At 41.7% G+C, this 19,634-nt stretch overlaps 2 protein-coding genes across 3 annotated transcripts in view; both read left to right on the top strand.

The window, feature by feature from the left end:
- The first annotated feature begins 369 nt into the window (after positions 1 to 369).
- Positions 370 to 3,040, top strand: sdr42e1 (short chain dehydrogenase/reductase family 42E, member 1). The gene is made up of 3 exons (XM_085250124.1): positions 370 to 711; positions 1,100 to 1,176; positions 1,429 to 3,040. The coding sequence occupies exons 2-3, from the start codon at positions 1,115 to 1,117 to the stop codon at positions 2,525 to 2,527; spliced, it is 1,161 nt and encodes a 386-aa protein (XP_085106250.1). The 5' UTR covers positions 370 to 711; positions 1,100 to 1,114; the 3' UTR covers positions 2,528 to 3,040.
- A 526-nt stretch (positions 3,041 to 3,566) lies between these two features.
- Positions 3,567 to 19,634, top strand: part of wtip (WT1 interacting protein) — a 36,313-nt gene continuing 20,245 nt past the window's right edge. Inside the window, exons 1-3 of one of the 2 annotated variants that reach the window (XM_085250004.1) lie at positions 3,567 to 3,777; positions 3,923 to 5,426; positions 14,127 to 14,228. In XM_085250004.1, coding sequence (XP_085106130.1) covers positions 3,929 to 5,426; positions 14,127 to 14,228 — 1,600 coding nt within the window. In that variant the 5' untranslated portion in view covers positions 3,567 to 3,777; positions 3,923 to 3,928. Of the gene's footprint in view, positions 5,427 to 14,126; positions 14,229 to 19,634 lie in introns of both variants that reach the window. The other variant, XM_085249932.1, reaches the window with a different exon arrangement.

The raw sequence follows: 19,634 nt of genomic DNA, 5'->3' as shown, positions 1-19,634 counted from the left end.
AAATTGGTGGGTTAAACTTTTTTATTCTTGAAATGATTATATTGTTTTTAATTGTGGCTCAGAGAAAATATTTTTTATGTTTTTAAGGGATTTGACTGCTGTGAAGCCTTCCTGTAAATATTAGGGCCCTCACAGCAGTATGAGTCACTTTACGGCAACTATCATTTTGATTTCAGGCATGAAGCCAGGAGCCACAGCGGAAAGTTTCTAACAGCAACATCCTGAAAGCAGCCATAGCCACCTTCAGACACCATTGACACAGCTTATACACACAGCAAAATTTATATCGTGTTAATAAAAATATTCTGGTTAAAATCGGTGAAAAAAAGTCAAAATCGGAAGTCTTCGTAGTCTAAAATACAGCTTTCAAAACAAAAGCATGAGACGTGTATCGTTAGTCCAGATTAAAGTGAGTGCTATGACAGTCTGTAAATCTAAACCATGAAATTCGACAATATCTACGGATCTGTTGTATAATTTTGCGTTTAGCTACCATTAAAACTATTTTACAATTTGTCAATGCTTTGCTACATGAAGATAATTTCGCCGGATTTCCTGTGTCCCCGTGCTTAACGAATCAGCGTCACTGGTGAGGAGGTACACTGGTGGTGCTATCTGTCGCTGTTTTGGAGGTTTCCAGGATTACAGTGGAGTTTTGAATGAGTCATATTGGACACTTATTTGTCTCGTTTTTGTCTGCCTCGTGCTCAGGTTGGTATGTCCGTTGAATATGTGAGCTTTTAACAGTTTGGCGCACAGGGCATGTGCATAGTTTCAAGCATGCCTCGCACATACCTTTACTCTACTCATGCAAGCAACTACAAGTATGGATTAGTTAGATTTTATTCACTGAATTAAACTTGCAGTCACCTCGGGAAACAAAAATATACACTGACGTAGCAGCATGAAAGATTTAATAGCTCAGGTGGAACGCGTCATTGAATCTGCAAGCTGTGATTGACTTTAGGTAACCGGAAGCTGTTTAATTACGATTTTATTTTAGTTATTAATACTTTTATTCTTTAAATGCATCAGGCTGATTTATGTGTATTTAAAAAAACAAACATTAATAATATTGTTTTCTTAATTTTCCTCACAGATTCATCCACTTGGAATGGGAAATGCTAGCAAAGAGACGTTTTTAATAACTGGTGGATCTGGCTACTTCGGTAATCGGTAAGAACAATTTTGCCTTTTTTGTGTTATTACTACACATTATAAAATATTTAAATGCAGGCAAACGCTGCAGCATGGGGTAAGCACCACAAGGTGGCGTTATCACACCAGTTATCTTATTAAGATAAACTTTCTTGACATGAACTGTGGTAGGATTGAAGGTAGAAATATGTGCATCTATTGTACTTTTGTCCTTGGTTTACTGTGCCTGTTATTTTGTTAAAATGGAGGACTGCTTTTTCCCCCCTGAAGGCTCGCTCTGTCTCTGCATAAAAAAGGAGCCAAAGTCATCCTGTTTGACATCATCCCCCCAAGTCAAGAACTGCCAGAGGATGTTGTGTTTGTGCAGGGTGATATACGTGAATATCCAGACGTGGAGAAGGCTGTCACAGGGGTGGATTGTGTATTCCACATTGCCTCCTATGGCATGTCTGGCAGGGAGCAGCTAAATCGCCAGCTGATTGAGGCAGTGAACGTACAAGGCACACAGAACATCTTGAAGGCCTGTGTAGAACACGGAGTGTCCAGGCTGATTTACACCAGCACCTTCAATGTGGTGTTCGGGGGTCAGGTAATAGAGAACGGAGATGAAAGCCTGCCTTATCTACCTCTCCATCTTCACCCGGACCACTACTCCAGAACCAAGTCCCTGGCTGACATGGCAGTTCTGAAAGCTAATGGCACAGTGCTGAAGGGCCGCTCGGGCCTGCTGAGCACCTGCGCACTGCGTCCGGCAGGTATCTATGGGCCAGGAGAGCAGAGGCATCTGCCCAGGATAGTTGACTATATAGAGAAGGGGATCTTCAGGTTTGTTTACGGTAAACCCAGCAGCCTGGTGGAGTTTGTCCATGTTGACAACCTGGTGTCAGCACATGTGCTAGCTGCTGAGGCTCTGACCCCAGAGAAGCAGCACCGCGCCGCTGGCCAGGCCTACTTCATCTCAGATGGAAGGCCTGTCAACAATTTTGAATTCTTCAGACCTCTCGTAGAAGGCCTAGGCTATCGTTTCCCAACACTGCGCCTTCCTATCTCTTTCATTTACTTTTTTGCCTTCCTCACAGAAATGATTCACTGCCTCATCGGCCCCTTCTATAACTTCCAGCCGCTGCTGACACGTACAGAGGTGTATAAAACTGGCGTGACGCATTACTTCAGCATGGCAAAGGCAAAGGCGGAGCTCGGTTACGAGCCCAGGGAGTACAACCTGGATGAGGTCGTGCAGTGGTTCAGAAGCAGAGGCCACGGGAAGAAATGTCACCGCTCCTTCCTCAGTCGACTGCTGCTCAACGTCCTGTTTGTTTCTGCCTTGGTGGCTGTGTCTCTGTCTTTTCTGCCAGTCGTCGGCAGTTAATGTAAAGTAGTCTTGCCTTTTGACTTTGCCCAAAACATCATCCATACTGTGTGAAGACTGATTCATCAAAAGACAGTTTGCATATTTTAATATGTTATCATCCATGTGCACCTTTCCTTTTAAAGTCATTAAAACAAGTCCAGCCATCTAAGGACCAAGTCTATGAGAGCAGTTTAAAGCAGTAACATAAGTTAGTTTAATTTTTACATGCTACCTCTTTTTTAACTTGTAAGGGCAAACATCTATGATTACTGGAGAAATACATTTTTAAATATATTTTTGTGCAAAAATTAATAAAACCTGACCTGTGAAATTTGAATTGTGGGTTTTGATTTTTAAACTCCTCCCTTTATCACCAGGAAGACATGTTTTAATTGGTGCATTTAGAAAATATATCTGTATATTTAAAGAAATGTTAAAGATCTTAGCGACTATTTTCTATTGCAGAGAGTAATAACATGTTTTTTCCAAGGTTAATCGAGATTGCATATTTTCGTAATTCTTAAACTGTTTTGCTATAGTTGAAATCCTCATATCGTGTTTTTATGCAGCTTATTGTAAAATAAATCATTAAAAGCATGATCTAGGCCTACCCTTTATTTATATGTAGAAAACGATATCTGAGAACATCTTTACATCTTTGAAAATTGAGTTTTAAACGCATCTGCCCTCCATTAATACTGAATCACTGCAGCTCATTCCTGGTGTAAAAGGAGTCGGACCAGGTGAGGCGTGCTTTGTGTGGTATTTTAGTCTGCCCGGGATGAATGCAGACGTCCCCTTCTCTCTTAAACTATTCTCTTCAGAGCCGGCAGCCCCTTGCTGAGTTGGTCGCAATCATTGTTTCTCTGCAGCATTAACCACATTCCAGAGAGGCGCAGCGCATCCAGTCTCCTTCCCCGCATTCCTTTCACGCGAACGAGTCCCCTGCATTAAACAGCGTTTTGTTGAGATTTTTGCGCTCTTTGTGCGCTCAGGCTTGCACACAAATGGTGTTTGCAGCATATACGATTATCCGACCTACTTTGATTTCTTGCACAGTGGCCGTAAAGGAAATCTAGAGGAAAAACCAACAAGGGGAAATTCCTCCGCGCAGCGCGCCGTTGACTGTAAAGACCTTTCAACTTAACAAAAACTGAAGTTGACAAACGTATCGCTGTCGGCTGAAACTGTGAGAAAGAGTTTGTGTTTTCGGCGAAGCGGGGGAAGCAGAAGAAGACGATGCGGCTCTCGGCGGGGTTTGCGGGCATGTAAGTGGTTTTCTGTGAGTGAGGGACGGCTGTACGGCGGCGTTTTGTTTTGATTTCCATGTGAAACGCAATTAGTGCTCCGCGGTGCTCTATAGTTTGGCTCGCGCAGCGGAGCGCACTCTGAACTTGTTTCTCTCCTCGGAAGCACAACATGGAGCATTACCAGGAAGATTTGGGACTCCGGGCCACCAAACTGATGGAGGACCTTTCTTTGTATGATGCGTACCAGGACGGGATGTACGATGCGAGGAGAGACTTGGTGATTAACCCCGATTTAGACTTTTCGGCTCCGGCACTGGTTGAGCATAAAGCCAAGCCGATGAATGGGACCTCTGTGCTTCACCAGCAGCATCACACAGTGGAGAATTTCTCGTCCGGGAATAAAGTGTACAACGCGGCTCCAGTGCGCCCGGTGAATTGCAACCGGACGGTTCCTGTGGATTTTTGCGCCCCTCAGAGGGACGCGGTTTATAACGAGGATGGTTGTTGCACCAAATCCGAAGTAGCTTTGCCTTGTTATACAGGCACTTCCGAGAGACACAGGAGGTACTCTCTGGAGGTGCAGGGCCACAGGTACAGCACCGGCTCCACCTTTGACGGCGTGCCGCTCAATAAACCGGTGGCTGTGCCCGGCAACAGGTGCAACAGTGTCTGCATCGCCAGCAGCCACGACGGGAGATATAACGCCACCAGTCCTCGCTCCAGCCTGGCATCTTCTCTGTCTTCTCAAGAGCAAAGCAAGCATGCCAGCCCGAGGTCGAGCATCAGCAGCCCGCGTACCAGTCTGGTGGTACCGGGTCAGGAGAGGTACACGAGCCCTAGATCTAGTTTGGTTCACTGCGAAGGAAACAGTGTCCTCAGTCCCCGATCCAGCTATGCAAGCACCGCCAGCGACACGAGTAAACACTCAAGTCCCCGGGCCAGCCTCAACAGCTGTGACTGCTGCAGCAAGCCCAACAGCAACCGCACCAGCGGCATCAGCATGGGCTACGACCAGAGGCACACCAGCCCCAGGTCGAGCACTGCGAGCCAATATTCCTTCACTACCAGCCCGAGATCCAGTTACTCTGACTCTCGGTACGGGCCCGTGGTCAACCAAGATCTGGAGGGAGTCTTGCACTCAGCGCCGCTGGCGAGTCCTCGCTCCAGCATCTGCAGCCAGGACGGGAGCGCAAGACCGGGGACAAGCGCAAACTGCGTGGTCAGCCCCCGGTCGAGCATCTCCAGTCACAGCTCCAGAAGTTCCCGCAGCTCCAGGGGGTCTATGAGCACCTATCCGGATCTGCAGCTTCCTTCCCCTAGGTCATCCATGCTGGGAACCAGTTTACACGAAGATACGCTGCTGCAGGAGTTTGGAGACTCCAACGGAGTTCAGAATCGCATCCATCTCCAGGGGCTTTCGGCAGTGCCTGAACCCCAGCAGCAGTCGGGGCAGACGGGAGGGACCGCGGATATACCCTCAGGGTCGCCTTCCTCTTATAGTTATGTGATGCCTTCAAAAACGGCTTCCTCGGGCCAGAGGTTTAAACTACCTTACCAGGTGACCCCCAGTCGAGAGAGTGGACCAAGCCAGGCGGAGAAAAGGCTGGAGGCGCTCACCTTGGAGCTGGAGAAGGAGTTAGAGATGCACATGAAAAAGGAATACTTTGGTAGGTTTGTTTTTGAAACACACAAAAATACTATTAGCGATGGCCGCAAACACAAAATCACTGGGAACATAAGTCTGTGTTGCAGAATCAGTTTATTGCCATTGTTTATTACACACAGAAGTACAAATTTTAAACAAATACGAAACACAGACTATACATCATTTTCCTGCATAAAACACCCGTGTCAGTGTCTCCACAGCTGGGATTTGTTGCAAGTTGCACTAAAAATTTGTGCTTGTTAAGGGCACAGTGATGATGCCTGCACATAGGTTTGCAATGATATTTCCTAAAACATTTTATGATTGCAAAATTAATGCCATTTAAATATTTCACTTACTCTTAAATATAGAGTATTAATCTTATAAGGCACTGAACACCAAGGCACTAAACTTGCATGGCATAGCATAACTACAATGTGACCTAATACTATATGTTTTCCCAGTTTGCAATCCTTCCTGTATCACTATTATATTTTGGTGGTGAATGGGCATAAGGGTTTGACTCTGTGGCTTTCACAAAACCTTTTTCTAGTTTTTTGCACATATTAAGCAATAAAGGTCTTGCATTAACTTATAGGCAATCAAGATAATTTTTTCATTTAACATTTGATTGAGATTCTGCCTTGTTTCATGAACTTTTCCGGTCTAATGGTTGTAAAATGTGGTCACAGCAGCTCATACAAACAGCCCAATTTTGACCAAGGGCAAGGCATGATAACAATGCCAAATATGTTGTGGTATTACTACCACGAAATCTCACTATCTGTGTTAAAAGGGCAGACATCTGCCCACTGAATCTACAATTCAAGGCAACTATTAAAAGAGTATTTTTCTGTGCGGGCAGGTTTATTTATAGGTTTGCCATCTCTTCAAGGTCTGTTTGCAACCTGCTAAAGCTATATCACCACTAACAGCTCCCTCTCTGGCAGATAAGAGTGGGTTTTGCAGGGCAATACTAATTTCTGTCTTGGCAGAGCTAACATTTGCAGAGCGCGGCACGTTGCTGAATGGAACCTTCTGTTCTGCCAGGTCATTCAGAGCAGTGTGGTCCGAGTTTGTTAGAGATTGCGGTCACTGTGAGCGTTGCGATTTAAAGAAAGGCCCTCCCCTTGCCGTTTAGACTCCTTAAGATGCCCTATGTTGAAAATTGAACACGTGGTGGTTACTTTATGCTGCAAAATCTTGACACTAAAACAGTTTGGTTGACCAGCAGCAACACAGCCACAGAAAGCCAGCTGAGGAAGTTTCTGTCTACCTTTTGAATTAATAGCCAGACAAATGGCTGCAGACGAAGAGCAGTAGTTTGTTTTATAGCTGGTGCACTTGCTCAGAGTGAGTCTGAGACAGCTGTTGATTTGTTCCAGAGAAACAGGTTAAAGAAGGAGGATGGAAGACAGGAGGGTGAAACGAGGAAGACAGCAGTGAGGGGAGCAAGAGAGATAAAGAAACAAGAGGGTGGAAATAGATAGAGATGGGGAAAGAAAGGAAAGGGAGGGAGAGAGAAGAATGCAGTCAGACGCTCCTCACATCGGGTCCAATAGAGACAGCTCTGTTTCCGTAGCGACAGTGGAGAAATTGATCGCTGGGCCTTCTTTTCGGGGGGCCCAGCACTGCTTGCCAGTGTCCCACTCTGCCCACTTTGCACTGCCGGCTGGCTCTTGTGTGGCCTCTGTTTGTTATAGTGGCAGAGGAGCTGTGAATCAACAGCTGGCCCGATACAAGCTTGCAATTGAAGCAGCAAAGTGAGTGAGGCCCACCCCACCCTTTTGCTTTGCTGTCCCTCCCTCTCTACCACCACCACCTTAAACCACTGCCTCCCCACCCTGCCTCCCCCGCGAAGCCCTTCATTAACCAGCCAGTGGGGAGTTGGGCAACACCAGACACTTGGCACACGATCTTGGCTGGCGGGCCAGACATAGTTGGTGGGGGTCAAGTCTGATCACCTGCCTAGAATTATAATGGCAGTAGTCATGCCCATGCCTGACACACACATGCTGACTTGTGGACAACAGCACACTGTGTGTATGCTGTACTGGACCCTACGCCTGTACTGGGAATGCACACTGCAGCTGACGAGATTAGAGGTATAGATTTTTTTAAAAGTCTCACTTTAAGTTTTAAGCCTAGATTGTCCGCTGAAGTGTGAAAAGCTACAGGAGCATTCACAGTTCACCAGGGCAGTCGCTCTTGAGGAGTTTAACATGTCCCCCTCCACACATGGTGGGAAGTTAACTGTGTTATTCATTCCCAGTGTGCACCAGACTACATGTGCTTGTTTACAGTGCTGTGAATCACAGCTTTCTCTTCATCCCCTCTCCTGCATCTGTCTTTTGTTATATTGTCTTTTTTTTTTTAGAGTAGGTGTAAATCAGGATTTGCTATAATGCCCAGGACTGTAAACCTACTCTATGTGCAGTAATGGAATCTCTCCATTGCAGACGTGCAGAGATTTTAAAGCATCGGAAGTGATGCAACGGGCGACACAAACTAAAAAATCCCTCTGCTTGTGCTACAGGTTTGAGCCTCCATTTGTTTGACTGAAAATCTTCATGTAACCGACTCATATCTACAGAGATTGGTTTGATATTGTGCCTTAAGAAGTCCAACTGACTTCACACTGAGCAGTGGTTAAAGTTTCATGAATCAGGCTGTGCAGGCCTTCTTACAACTCACAGCACGTCCGCTGTTGTCTTTAGTGATGGTAGAGAGGTGAAGGACCAGAGTGTTTATAAAATACTCTCTAATTTACCATTTTAATGTCTTTTAATTATATTAGATCAGAATGGTTGGAGAGATTTTCTTCTATGTGATCTTCCACACTAGAGTTTAGTGTTTTTTCTTTTTCAGAATAAGTTGTAATTCAAATGCACTCACTTATTTCACTGTCAGTCTAATCATTGCACGGTGTGCTTACTACACCACTGCCATCCACAGTTCTTGTAGTGTATATAAAAGATGGATGTAGCTGAAATTGAAGCCAGCACAGAAGCGCCTTAAATCGACCAGCAGGGGGCGACTCCTGTGATCTATGGGAAGTCTTTATGAAAATTGCTCTTTCGCTTACTTCCTCACTAGTTTATGGCCTCAGTTTGTAGTTTCACTTCTTATTGGATACAAAACATATTCATTTTGCAAAATGTGGTCTTTTTTATAGGCAAAAAGGATGATGAAACATAGCATAGTTTACACTATTTTTGACAAATCACTAGCTGATGAGATATGGGCCTATGTGTCCCCTGCCCCTTACTTATCACGCCTGGTTTCAAAACATCAAGATGGTGATGACAAATGTTCAGTTTGAGGCTTCACATTCGACCTTCATGAACCAGTGGGTGACATAATGGTATCTACGGCCATCTTTATTTACAGCTTATTCTAAAATCAAACATTACTGCTTAGTTTTACTGCATCCTGCGAGTGCCAAATGGATATGTTGTGAAATGGGCACATGAGATGTTCAGCTCCCTGTTTTAAATGACTAATAAAGAGCACTTCAGAGATTTTCCCAGCTGCTCTGTAAAGGAATAACCACATCCTCACTCATGAGACCCTTTCGCATTTTTCGCGTGTGTTCACCAAAACACATTTATGGTTGACATTTACATGTCAGTGTATGAAATCTTGACAGTGCTACTCACACATAGTAACTGCAGTATAGTTGCAGCTAGCGGGATTAAAGCAATAGAGGTAAATCAACGTAGCTGCATGAATAAATCATAGGTTTTCAGTTTAGCCGTTGGGTAGAGAGTTGAAGCCAAAAAGTCATGTTAGTAATTTCTCAGCTATAGATCACTTCTGTGGGAAACCAATAAAAATAACAACGAAGGAAGGAGCCGGAGGGTTATTTAAAAAACAAACAAACAGCCTAAAACCACTTCTGAATCACATTTTCTTGTTATCAAGAAGCTGGATAATGTGTGTAAAAATAACCACACGTGGTGATGTGAGAATTGGAAGTGGAGGGTATACACGAGTCTTTTAATCCGTCAAAAAATTGTGTTGTTTCACTAAACTTACACACAACCACCACCACATTTTGAGGAGTACAATGCAGAGAAGCAGCGATTTGGGTTATCGATGTTCAGGCAGATTCACAGTAAGTCACGCAGTGCAGAAATCAATGCACAGGCACCATGTACATCAAGCTGTAATATGAGCTGAGTCACAAAAAAGTCAGTAGAAAGGAGAATGTTGAGACTTTCTTACACTCACCTACACATTTCATGCTGATGCATGTAGTCTTAGTATAACAGGAAGTTGGCTTCACTCATACAGTAACATTCCTATCTGTGAAGTATTACTGCATCAAAAGACGCTTGTCCAAGTTATTCATAGTTGTCATTCCAAATAATTGGAAAAGGAAGTTCGCTGCTCTGATGCAGAGCAGAAAGGAAACAGAACTTGGTATGAACATTGGAGTATGATGCTAACAGACTGTGGTTTATCTCTTTTAAGCACCCTGGACCCACCCAGACCTTATCAGTTATTAAACAGTGACCTGGTGCCTTTTTAGCAGGTCGAATTAAAACAATGCAGCATTACTATGCTTCATTTCTTTTGAATCACAGTTGTTGGAGATGTAGGTGAGATTTTTTTAGTAACGGCAGTAGTTACTGACTCATTGGTTAAAGGCTTCCTCTTGTAATTACAGTTTTCATTCGATGGATGTAAAACTTTACTGGAGTTTTCAGATCTCACTCTGGCCTGGTGATGGTTGTAAGTGAGATTTTTTCCAAGAAGTGTTTCTTGATTTTAGAGCCTTGATGTGGAGCAGTTACTGAATGAACTGGGGATATTTATCGAAGTAGGAGGATTGCTAAGGCTAATGTGGGCTCAGACAGCGTAATACGGACTCCAATCACTGGAGTCAAACACAGCTTCACGGGTCCTTTATAACACCTGAAAAGCGGAGCATGTTATACATACAGTATATTTTTTTACCTTCTCTCTCATGTTACAACATAGATTGGGTAAATGGTGTTGAGCAACAGAAGCATGGAGTTCTTTCTTTTTTTTGCACAAGGGTCAGATACACACTATAGGATTGACAGACCATAACGTCACATACCCAGTTTTTGTGCAACCAATGAATCATGTCAATCTTATTTTTCTTTCTTTGTTTTTTAGCCTTTACTGAACACAAAACCGCTAATATCACATACACAGTTTCAGACGTCACTGCCTGTTCACATTCTTGTTCTGGTACACTCAAAGAAAAATGCCTTATTGTATCTGTTGGCTTGTGTGTGTCACCATTTAACGTACTGCCCTTAACCCTTGAGAAGGGCGAATTTATTTGTACGCTTGTCTCTTGTGACAGGTTTGTACATGGATGTAATCATACAAAAATTAACTTTTAAAAAAAGGTTCAAACTTGGACACTAAATTCATTATATATGCCTGGATATGGACTGTCATTTGTATCGGCTTTTTCAGCGATAAAGACCACTTAATATCACCAAAACCTGATTTATGTTTGTACCTGAGCAAACACACACTGCCTCTTAATGTTACACCTTTAAATCTTTAAAGTACAAAGTTAATTTGAGGACCCTGTAATTAACCATTGGAGGTACATTAGTATAGAATGAACCCGCAGGGACAAAAATGTACTTCTTCTCTGTCCCTGAGAGTTTAGTTTCCCTAACAACTATTTATTCCCAGCTGTAATTGCTTGAGGAACGTCTGACGTGTGGCCTGTTCAAGTCATGACAGGATCTTTTTTTAATCATCGGTTTGTTACCAAAGAAATAGTATAATCAAGTCAGAACCTGGCATAACTGACTCAGTTAACTCCACAAAGAGTTGTGTAGAAGTGTAGGATTTAATGCAGTATGTGAATATAAGAGGGACGATTTTAGATTCTAACAGGTAGAAAGCAGCAAAGCAATTACATTACAGACTTTCGCATTGGCAAAATTGTCTGATCAGCTTGGATATTTTAAAGTTCACTCATTCATTCTTATCCCGCTATTCTTCCTGTTTTCTTAGCAACGAGTGCAGTCAGTCCAGGTTACATCAGCTTTTGATTCCAAATAATTAATATGCAGAAACACCTCAGATAACAAGTAAAGATATTTAAGCTGTGGGTGTTTTTGTTCTTTGTGCTCATCCTTTACCAGTTTTCAGTGTCACCGAGTGCTCCAGAGCTGTTATGAAAGTGAAATAACCCTCTCAGAAAGCCAGGAAATTCCACAAGTGCATCACTGAAAGTGTATACATGGTCTGATTTCAGAGATAATGAACCAAATTAAATTAGGGGTGTTGTTGTGGTGCAGCTCCCCTGTTGGGATCTCTTGAGAGCTTGTGTCCTCTAGCCACAGTGACCCTGGACTCACCTCACCCAGACTTTGACCCTGCACTCGCTCAGGAATGTGGCCTAAGTGGAGGTTGTCCTGTGTGAGAGTTTGGAGGTTGTTAGTCTGCTGCTGATGTCTACTAATAATTTTAAGCCACTGTTTTTTTTTCCCCTCCAATTGTGTTTCTTCGCTAAAGGTCACAGCACTTTGTGTTGATGGTTAGTTCAGGCTTAAGTGAAGTGGCATTTGAGTCCATCACTTCCCCTCAAGGGCAAAAGCAGCATTGTAATCTGACGGATTGTTCTTGGACTTTAGGGACGGATCGAAATGAGTTATTTCCACAAACCGTCACATGGTTTTTGCAGGATTCAACTGTGCTTTTACACTCACTGACCTCTCTGTTAGTATAACTGTTGAATTGCTTGTTGATGCAAATATCTGATCACATGGTAAGAATTTGATGCATTTAGGCATGGTCAAGATGACCTGCTGAAGTTCAAACCAAGCATCAGAAAAAAGGTGATTTAAGCGGCTTTGAACATGGGATGGTTGTTGGTGCGAGTGGTTCAAAAACTGGTGGTCTTACTGGGATTTTTTAATATAACCATCTCTAGGGTTTACAGATCTGAAAAAGAGAAAATATCCAGTAAGCGATTGTTCTCTGAGTGAGAAATGCCTTGTGATGATAGGGATCTGAAGCTTATTGCCCCACTGCTCTGAGCTGATAGGAAGGTTAACAATAACTCAAATAACCACTTGTTACCTTTGAAGCATGTGGAAGACAGCAGCATAGGACCACATCAGATGCTACTCACAATTTACACTGGCTTACCAAAATTAGACATTAGACTACTGGAAAAGTTGTTGCCTGGTCTGATGAGCCTCAGTTTCTGCTGCAACATTCAGATGGTATGAAATAACATGAAAGTATGGATCCATCCTGCCTTATATCATGATGGGTCCATGGTCTCATGTGGTGGTGTAATGGTGTCTGCAATATTTTGTTGCCACACTTAATGTCAACCAAACATCATTTAAATACCACAGCTTACCTGAGTATTGAAGCTGACCATGTCCATCTCTCTCTGACCACAATGTACCAGTCTTGTGATGATTGCATACAGCAGGATAACGTGCCCTGTCACAAAGCTCAAACTGACATGTTTCTTTGCACATGATAGTGAGTTCACTGTACTCACCTGGCCTCCACTATCCCATGCAAAATTCAGGCACTTTTTTAAGTAAAAAGGAGTCCAGCCCGGTACTAGCAATGCGTACCTAATAAAGTGGGCAGGAAGTGTATGTAGAAAGGAAAAGATGGGAGCTGCTCATAAAAAAATTAGTAAAATCATAGAACATCAAATGTTACTATAACAAGGACTCCACTCCAGCGGATATATTCACGCAAGTAATGTCAATAACATTAAAGTAGTCAAAAATGTCTTTTAATTTTGAGTATATTTTACCATTCTTTGAATTATTTAATATCCATGTGCATGAATGTAGGTTTATAGCTGCTTATCATGTCATCTTCGTTTACTGGGTTAAACTTTATAGGTGACCACTGCGAGTTTGGCTTCATGATCCGAGCAGTAATAAAATGCTGGTTATGGTAATAGCTAATATACTATAATGAAGGAGGAAACAGCACCACTATGAGTTGTAAAGTCTTTGCATGTGTCAGTTTGGTTACAAAATATTTATGATAACCAATTAAGTAAAAACAACATTGGCCCGTTTGAATACAGCTTTTCACAGCAGGACAGTAGAAGAGGATTTTTCTCTCCGCCCTGTCCTTTCTAACAATCCCCTCACTTTTACTGCATTTCCTGTCAGTGCATTTTAATGTAATCATCAGCTTTCCTGATCTAGTCGGCTTCAAACAGTATGATGTAATGCATGGAAATGACAGGAGTCAAATGTGCACAACTAAAGTAGAAATCGCTTCATGAAATATGACTTTAGAATTAATATTCAAACACTAAAATTTGCTCTCTGTCTCTAAAACCTGAACATCTGTAATAATCTCTTTAATGTTTTAATGCTCCGAATTTCATTGTGATATTGGTCTTCAAAGGCGATCAAAAGCTGCCGAGGGAACTGTGTGATATTCTTAGCAGATTTATAATTTTGCAGTGTTATTCATTTGCATAATTAAATAAATGTGCAAACACATTGACAGGTTTCCTGCTGTGTAACAAGAAATGTGACAGGATCAAGTCCAGTAATTGTTCCTTATGTCAGAGTCACACACAGAACAACACAGACTGTGTCTTCACTGGACCATACAGACCTTTTCAGCATCAGTGCAGTCTCTGTCCTCACAGAATCGCAGATTTGTTCTACTTTTCCATTAAACTGTTGTCCTCATCATCATGTAATTGACTCACTGTCTCTAACAGGTATTTGTGTCAAATGTGGGAAGGGTGTGTATGGAGCCAGCCAAGCGTGCCAGGCCATGGGGAACCTCTATCACACAAACTGCTTCACCTGCTGCTCTTGTGGTAAGTAAGGCAGTTATTTTATGGGTGTCTATTATGCTTTTTACTTATTTTCTGTCATACATAAACTGTTACAATGGTGGATGCTCATATTCAACATAGCAACAGTTTCAAATAATGAGTTTATTACCCTAGAAGCCCCTAGAAGCCAAAAGTGCTGGGTATAAGCACTCTGTTTCAGATAGCGCTACTTTTTGCAGTGTGAATGTGGTTATTGAGGCACCTAGAGAAATGTGAAAAACTCTAAAGAGCAGATGGTGATATTTTACATGACCTTTCCTAAAAAAAAGTCCTAGAAATATCCGTATTATGTGTCAGTGTCAAAAACATGTTGCCATCTTCATGAGAATTCTCTGCAGAGGTGACACCCAAGACATCTTATTTCAGCTTGTTGAATTTCAGTCATGCACTAGGGCTTCTGTCTGAAGCATTTTTCTACAAAGTCTTGATATGCGGGGTATGTGTGAAAAAATGTTACACTCATGGTTTATGTAACACATATGTGGAAAAAAACCATTTCCAGATCAGCAATGTAGATTTATAGATGTTTCGTGAGCTATACGTTGGATTTCCCGTCCATAGACACTATAAAACTAGTGTAAAAGGTCAAATTCAGTGAGTAAATCTAATCAGCATCTTCACCTAAATATGTAGAATGCTACTTGTTTTCTTACCTTTTATCCTGTTATCTAGGTCAGCGGTCTCCAACCTTTTTTGCGCCACGGTCCGGTTTATGCCCGACAATATTTTCACGGACCGGCCTTTAATGTGTCGCGGATAAATACAACAAAAAAAACTAGTAACGGTGCTGAAAAAAAGAAGATTTATTCATAACACACGTGAAAAAACCCAGGAAAACCGAGTTAACGATTAAAACGATAACAAAATAACGCTGAAAACCAATAAAAACCCTGAAAACCATACATTTCACACCTGAGCCTCAACTCTCGGGGCCCAGTACCAAATGACTCGGGGGTTGGGGACCGCTGATCTAGGTGAAAGAGTCATAAGTCATGGTTACATCCTGGTAATGCTAATATTTGACTTTGATTCCAAAGAATTTATATGCATAAATATCTCTGTTAAAATTTCTCCTAAATAAAAAACAATCTCCAAGTTTTATTGGTCACTCTGAGCATCTGCAAATATTGTAGCAAGATGAAAAAGGTTAATATTAATTTTGTCTGTCTTATTGCTAATCAAGAAAACAATAAAAGTAGCTAGTCTGATGTGCCTGTATGTTAGTTTGATGTGTCTCTACTCTAAATATGAAGACTGTGAGGCTGTTTCTAGAATAGGGCTGTCAAACATAAGGCCCTGGGGCCAGAATTGGGCCCAACTGACTCAAATCTGGCCCGCAGGATGGATTTGGAAAATGTGAAGAAGAACAGAAATTTTGGACTTTTAACTGTACTTTCATGTTTTACAGTTTTTCCTGACATAAAAATCTCCCCCCATGGCCATTCATTCCTCACCAAAGTAATTCATTTATTTCTGTAATTTTACACTATGCTAATTAGCCATGCAGACTGAGTTACAACAAATAGCTTGTTGCTTTCAGATGCAGCTGGATGCAGCTGTCAGTCTCATATCGCACACTGTTTTAACTCCCTAAATCAGCTCGTGTAAACTTGCCCACAGCCTTCAGTGGAGACAGTTTTAAAGTATTTGGTCTGCGTGGATGATGATATTATGAGAAGTGAATCACAAAGCGATTCTGCATTAACCTGATAGCAGAGTGATTTTTTTCCTTTCTGCTTAGGAAAATGGTGACCTATTACTTAGTCTCACAAATCTATAATGCATGCGTTGTTTTTCCAGTTGAGGTAAATAGCTGTCATTAACCCCTTTTAATGCACGCCTTTCTATTTAATTTTACACTACCTGAAATCCATCTGTACTGAACTCAGTGTCCAAATGTATGCAGATGACACAGTCATTTATGTGCATACTAGCTCTAAAGAGTAAACTGCATGAAGCAATGGAAAAAACATTAATTGCATAACTTATTTCATACAGAATCTGTCCAAAACCATAAGCATGTTTTTTTCTATTAGAAGAAGCAACTCCCCTCCTCCCGAAATTGTTGCAAAAAGGGCAGAAGGTACATGATATTCGGTATTGTAAATGTCGATTCATAATTATTTTTACCCCCGCAGAAATACATTACAAAAATATCTTTTAAAATAAGCGCATCCTTGCTCATTTTGAGACATATATATAATTTAAGAATTCAAATTGGTTCACAGCTCTCACCCACCCACTCTCCCCAACATAAACACGGTCATTTAGAGTGAGTAAAGATTGAAAAGCTGAGCAAAAATCAGGTAAAAACATTAACATAAAAGTGGCAAAAACATTGTATCTATAAAGGGCCATTGAGCACTGTGTTATATTAATTACTTGAGACACCTGGGTCTGTGTTTGTATTTTGGTTTGCCCAGCTTTTGTGCTCCCTGGAGAACTGATCATTTCAGGAGTGTGATGTCTCAAATGTGCTAATTCTTACAGGCAGCACCAGCCGTGCTGTAAGCTTCTGCCGCTGCTGTCTCTGCCTAAAAAAATCATCATTAGTATCACCAGCTTGCTGTTAGATCTGGTGTTACAGTCTGGATCAAAACATCTGCTTCTTAAAATAATCCCCTAGGCTGGTGTCCGCTCTGTAGAATAAAAGGGCAGCAGCTCTCTGCAGCGGGAACAGGCTAATAATGAAACAAAGAAATAAAATGCTGACATTATTTAGTTTGTAAGGCTGTAATTAAATCTGTTCTCGAGCTCCAAGGACAGTATAGATTGTGTGTGTGTCTTCTGGACGCCCCTGACACTCGACTCCAGCCCTCTTCTCCCGTTTCCTGGGGAAACAAGAGGAAGATCTTGGGAGAAAGCTTTTTAGGCAGGTTCCATTCATATGTGTAACTATACATGGATACCGATCCTCCACCTCGCCCCCTCCGGCTCTGGAAGAGCTTCCTACAATTTAGATGTAACCAAAGCCACATACTTTCCTATTTATTGTGTGCTGGAAGAAAGAGGGGCCAGAAGCTGAGTGTCCAGTTGCAGAAGTTTGGGTGTTTAATGTGGAAAAGTGGCTTCTGGCTTGGTTAAGAGCTGTTTTAACAGCCTTGATAACTTTTTTTGTGGGTTCATTTAGGAGTCAGTGTTCATTGCCAAAACAAAGGAAGACACTGGTTGTTCTCGACATTTGGTCTTTCAAACAGACTTATTTGTAAGACAACCAGATAATTTCCTCTGAGGGCTAAAAATACCCTGAAAACATGCCTGGAGTACTTGTGGGGAGCAGGGTAGCTACATAATAAAGCAGTTATGTGGAGTGTAATTGCTTTTAGACAAAAAACAGCTCCCTGGAGAATTATTGTTGCGTTTATTGGAGAAATCATGTCCACGATTAGTTAACAAGTTGTCTTTTGTGCTTCATGGACCATCTCTCCTCTAAAGATGGTTTATTGGTAACATAAACTCTGATGTTTCATTTGACCTCATGTGAATGGGAATGTTTTCTTTTAAGCAGTGTTTTGAAGACCTCTGAGAAGTTTAGTTTCAAAGTGCCTGGTCTTGTCATAACACAATCCAGTGATTTATCGGGAATTTCGTGCTTATGTCCCCTGTTTGTTTTTCGGGTTCTTTTTCTTCTTTCTGGACTCTGAAGCTCCAGAGTGAGGTTGAGTTTGCTGAGACATTGCTCACTGGTAGCCTTGGGCTTTGTTTAACCATGCATAATTGAGCCCTCCTCTTGGCTTACTCCCATGGTTGCACCCTTTTTTCATGAAATGGCCAAGAATGCAAACCCCACCGCCGCCACCACCACTTCAGCCAACCTTCCCTGGAGGACCTCAGTCAGACAGTCACAAAGTGTACCAGACCTGCTTATCAGAGGGGGCAGGCCTGGCATTGGCACACGTACGCCAAAGTGGATGCAAATACATGTCCACAGGAGGACATCTTGGGTCTAATCGGTTTGAACTTTGACTTTTTAATATGAAATATCTTATTTTTCTTCCTCTAGTGTCCATCATGCTAAGTAGTAAAGTCAGTCAGTCTATGCCACAAGTTTCTGATGGCTAAAATATAACACACATATAATGTTATCACACTTGGTCTGTAAGTCAAATCAACTCAAGTAAAATCAGAAAAATTGTAAAACCTAAGGTTATGGTCTACATAATATCAGCACAGTAAAACTGACAAAAGCGTTTAACCATTGTCTTTAAGTAAACTTTAAACATGAGGTCTTGTTCTATTTCTCACTTACTGAGTCTAATATTTAAAATTAGAAAATGCAAAACAGAAAAACCTGTAATCTTTTGTATTATCATTGCTCTTGCTATTTTTATATATTATTAGCTACCAGTTGTATATAAAAAGGCATTAACAAGTGTTATTTTAGCAATAATAAGCATCTGCCGAGGTATCTATGGTTATAAATAGTGCCACTGAGCAGTGAATTTATTCATATCTGCAGCTTTAATTGTTGGTCAGAGCATTAAACATTACCCTGAACTGACTGGATGAGTAATTGTTATGCTGTTGGACCTAGCAATGCTAACCTTAGCCACAGTTTGCAGGAAAAAAAAAGTCACATTGTGTCCTTGCAAAATGGCACAAACATTTAAAATTCAAATTTTATTGAAAGATTTGTTTCTAATGACTGCTAAATGCAAATCGAATTATTATACAGTAAACTCTGTTTTTTGAGAGCTTTATTTTTCTTTCTAATTTTAGTTTACGATATTTATTTTCCCATTTATATTTGGCATGGAAAACAGGTGTCAAAACATCCCTAATGGACATATTTCTCAACGTAAACACAGGTTAATCGGGCTGAATGTAAAATTTCAGGATGGGCGCGAGACAGGGTGTCGATGAAAAGAAAAGAAGTAAACACTGCACTTCAGACTGGATGAGCAGACTGTCAACCGCAAAACGCCCGATGACTCATTTGTGTGCTACACTGAACCAAAAGGCAGCAGCTCAGGGGCTTGAATTTCTTTAATCGTTTACCGCCACAAGTTGCACCTGCAAGGCACTGGAAATCATTCAATTTTCTTTTTTGTTTTACTCCTGAGGTCGTACATGTCATATATATGCAAACTTGTAGTGTTATTAGAAGAAACTGGATGGATGGATAATGAGGATAAGGCAACTTCATTCATTAGTAATCATGCTGGGTAAATATTTCTTCATAGATGCAAGCAGGAGACAACTGTTCTCATTAGCAGGTGGTCAGCGAGCCGGCAGCTAACGAGCCTGTAGCAGCAGTATTGTGTTTGTGACACCCTCGGTGGAACCCTTTCTGCTTTGTTTGGGCTTGCATTTAAGATCCTTCTTTTATTATAATGAATAACAGGAAGGCTGGATGCTGTGAGACATGTTGGAACAAGGATGTGTATC

The sequence above is a fragment of the Mchenga conophoros genome, linkage group LG1 (genome assembly GCF_057382185.1).
Source record: "Mchenga conophoros isolate Kocher_MC1m ecotype Shallow Benthic linkage group LG1, M_conophoros_male_GT1.1, whole genome shotgun sequence".
Classification (NCBI taxonomy): Eukaryota; Metazoa; Chordata; class Actinopteri; order Cichliformes; family Cichlidae; genus Mchenga; species Mchenga conophoros.
Note: the sequence above shows the minus strand (reverse complement) of the source record. Positions and strands in the feature narration are given on the sequence as shown.

Coding starts and splice junctions, on each gene's coding strand:
- sdr42e1 (XM_085250124.1), top strand. CDS start 1,115: ATGGGAAATGCTAGCAAAGAGACGTTTTTAATAACTGGTGGATCTGGC. Junction 1,177..1,428: donor TCTGGCTACTTCGGTAATCG/GTAAGAACAATT, acceptor TCCCCCCTGAAG/GCTCGCTCTGTCTCTGCATA.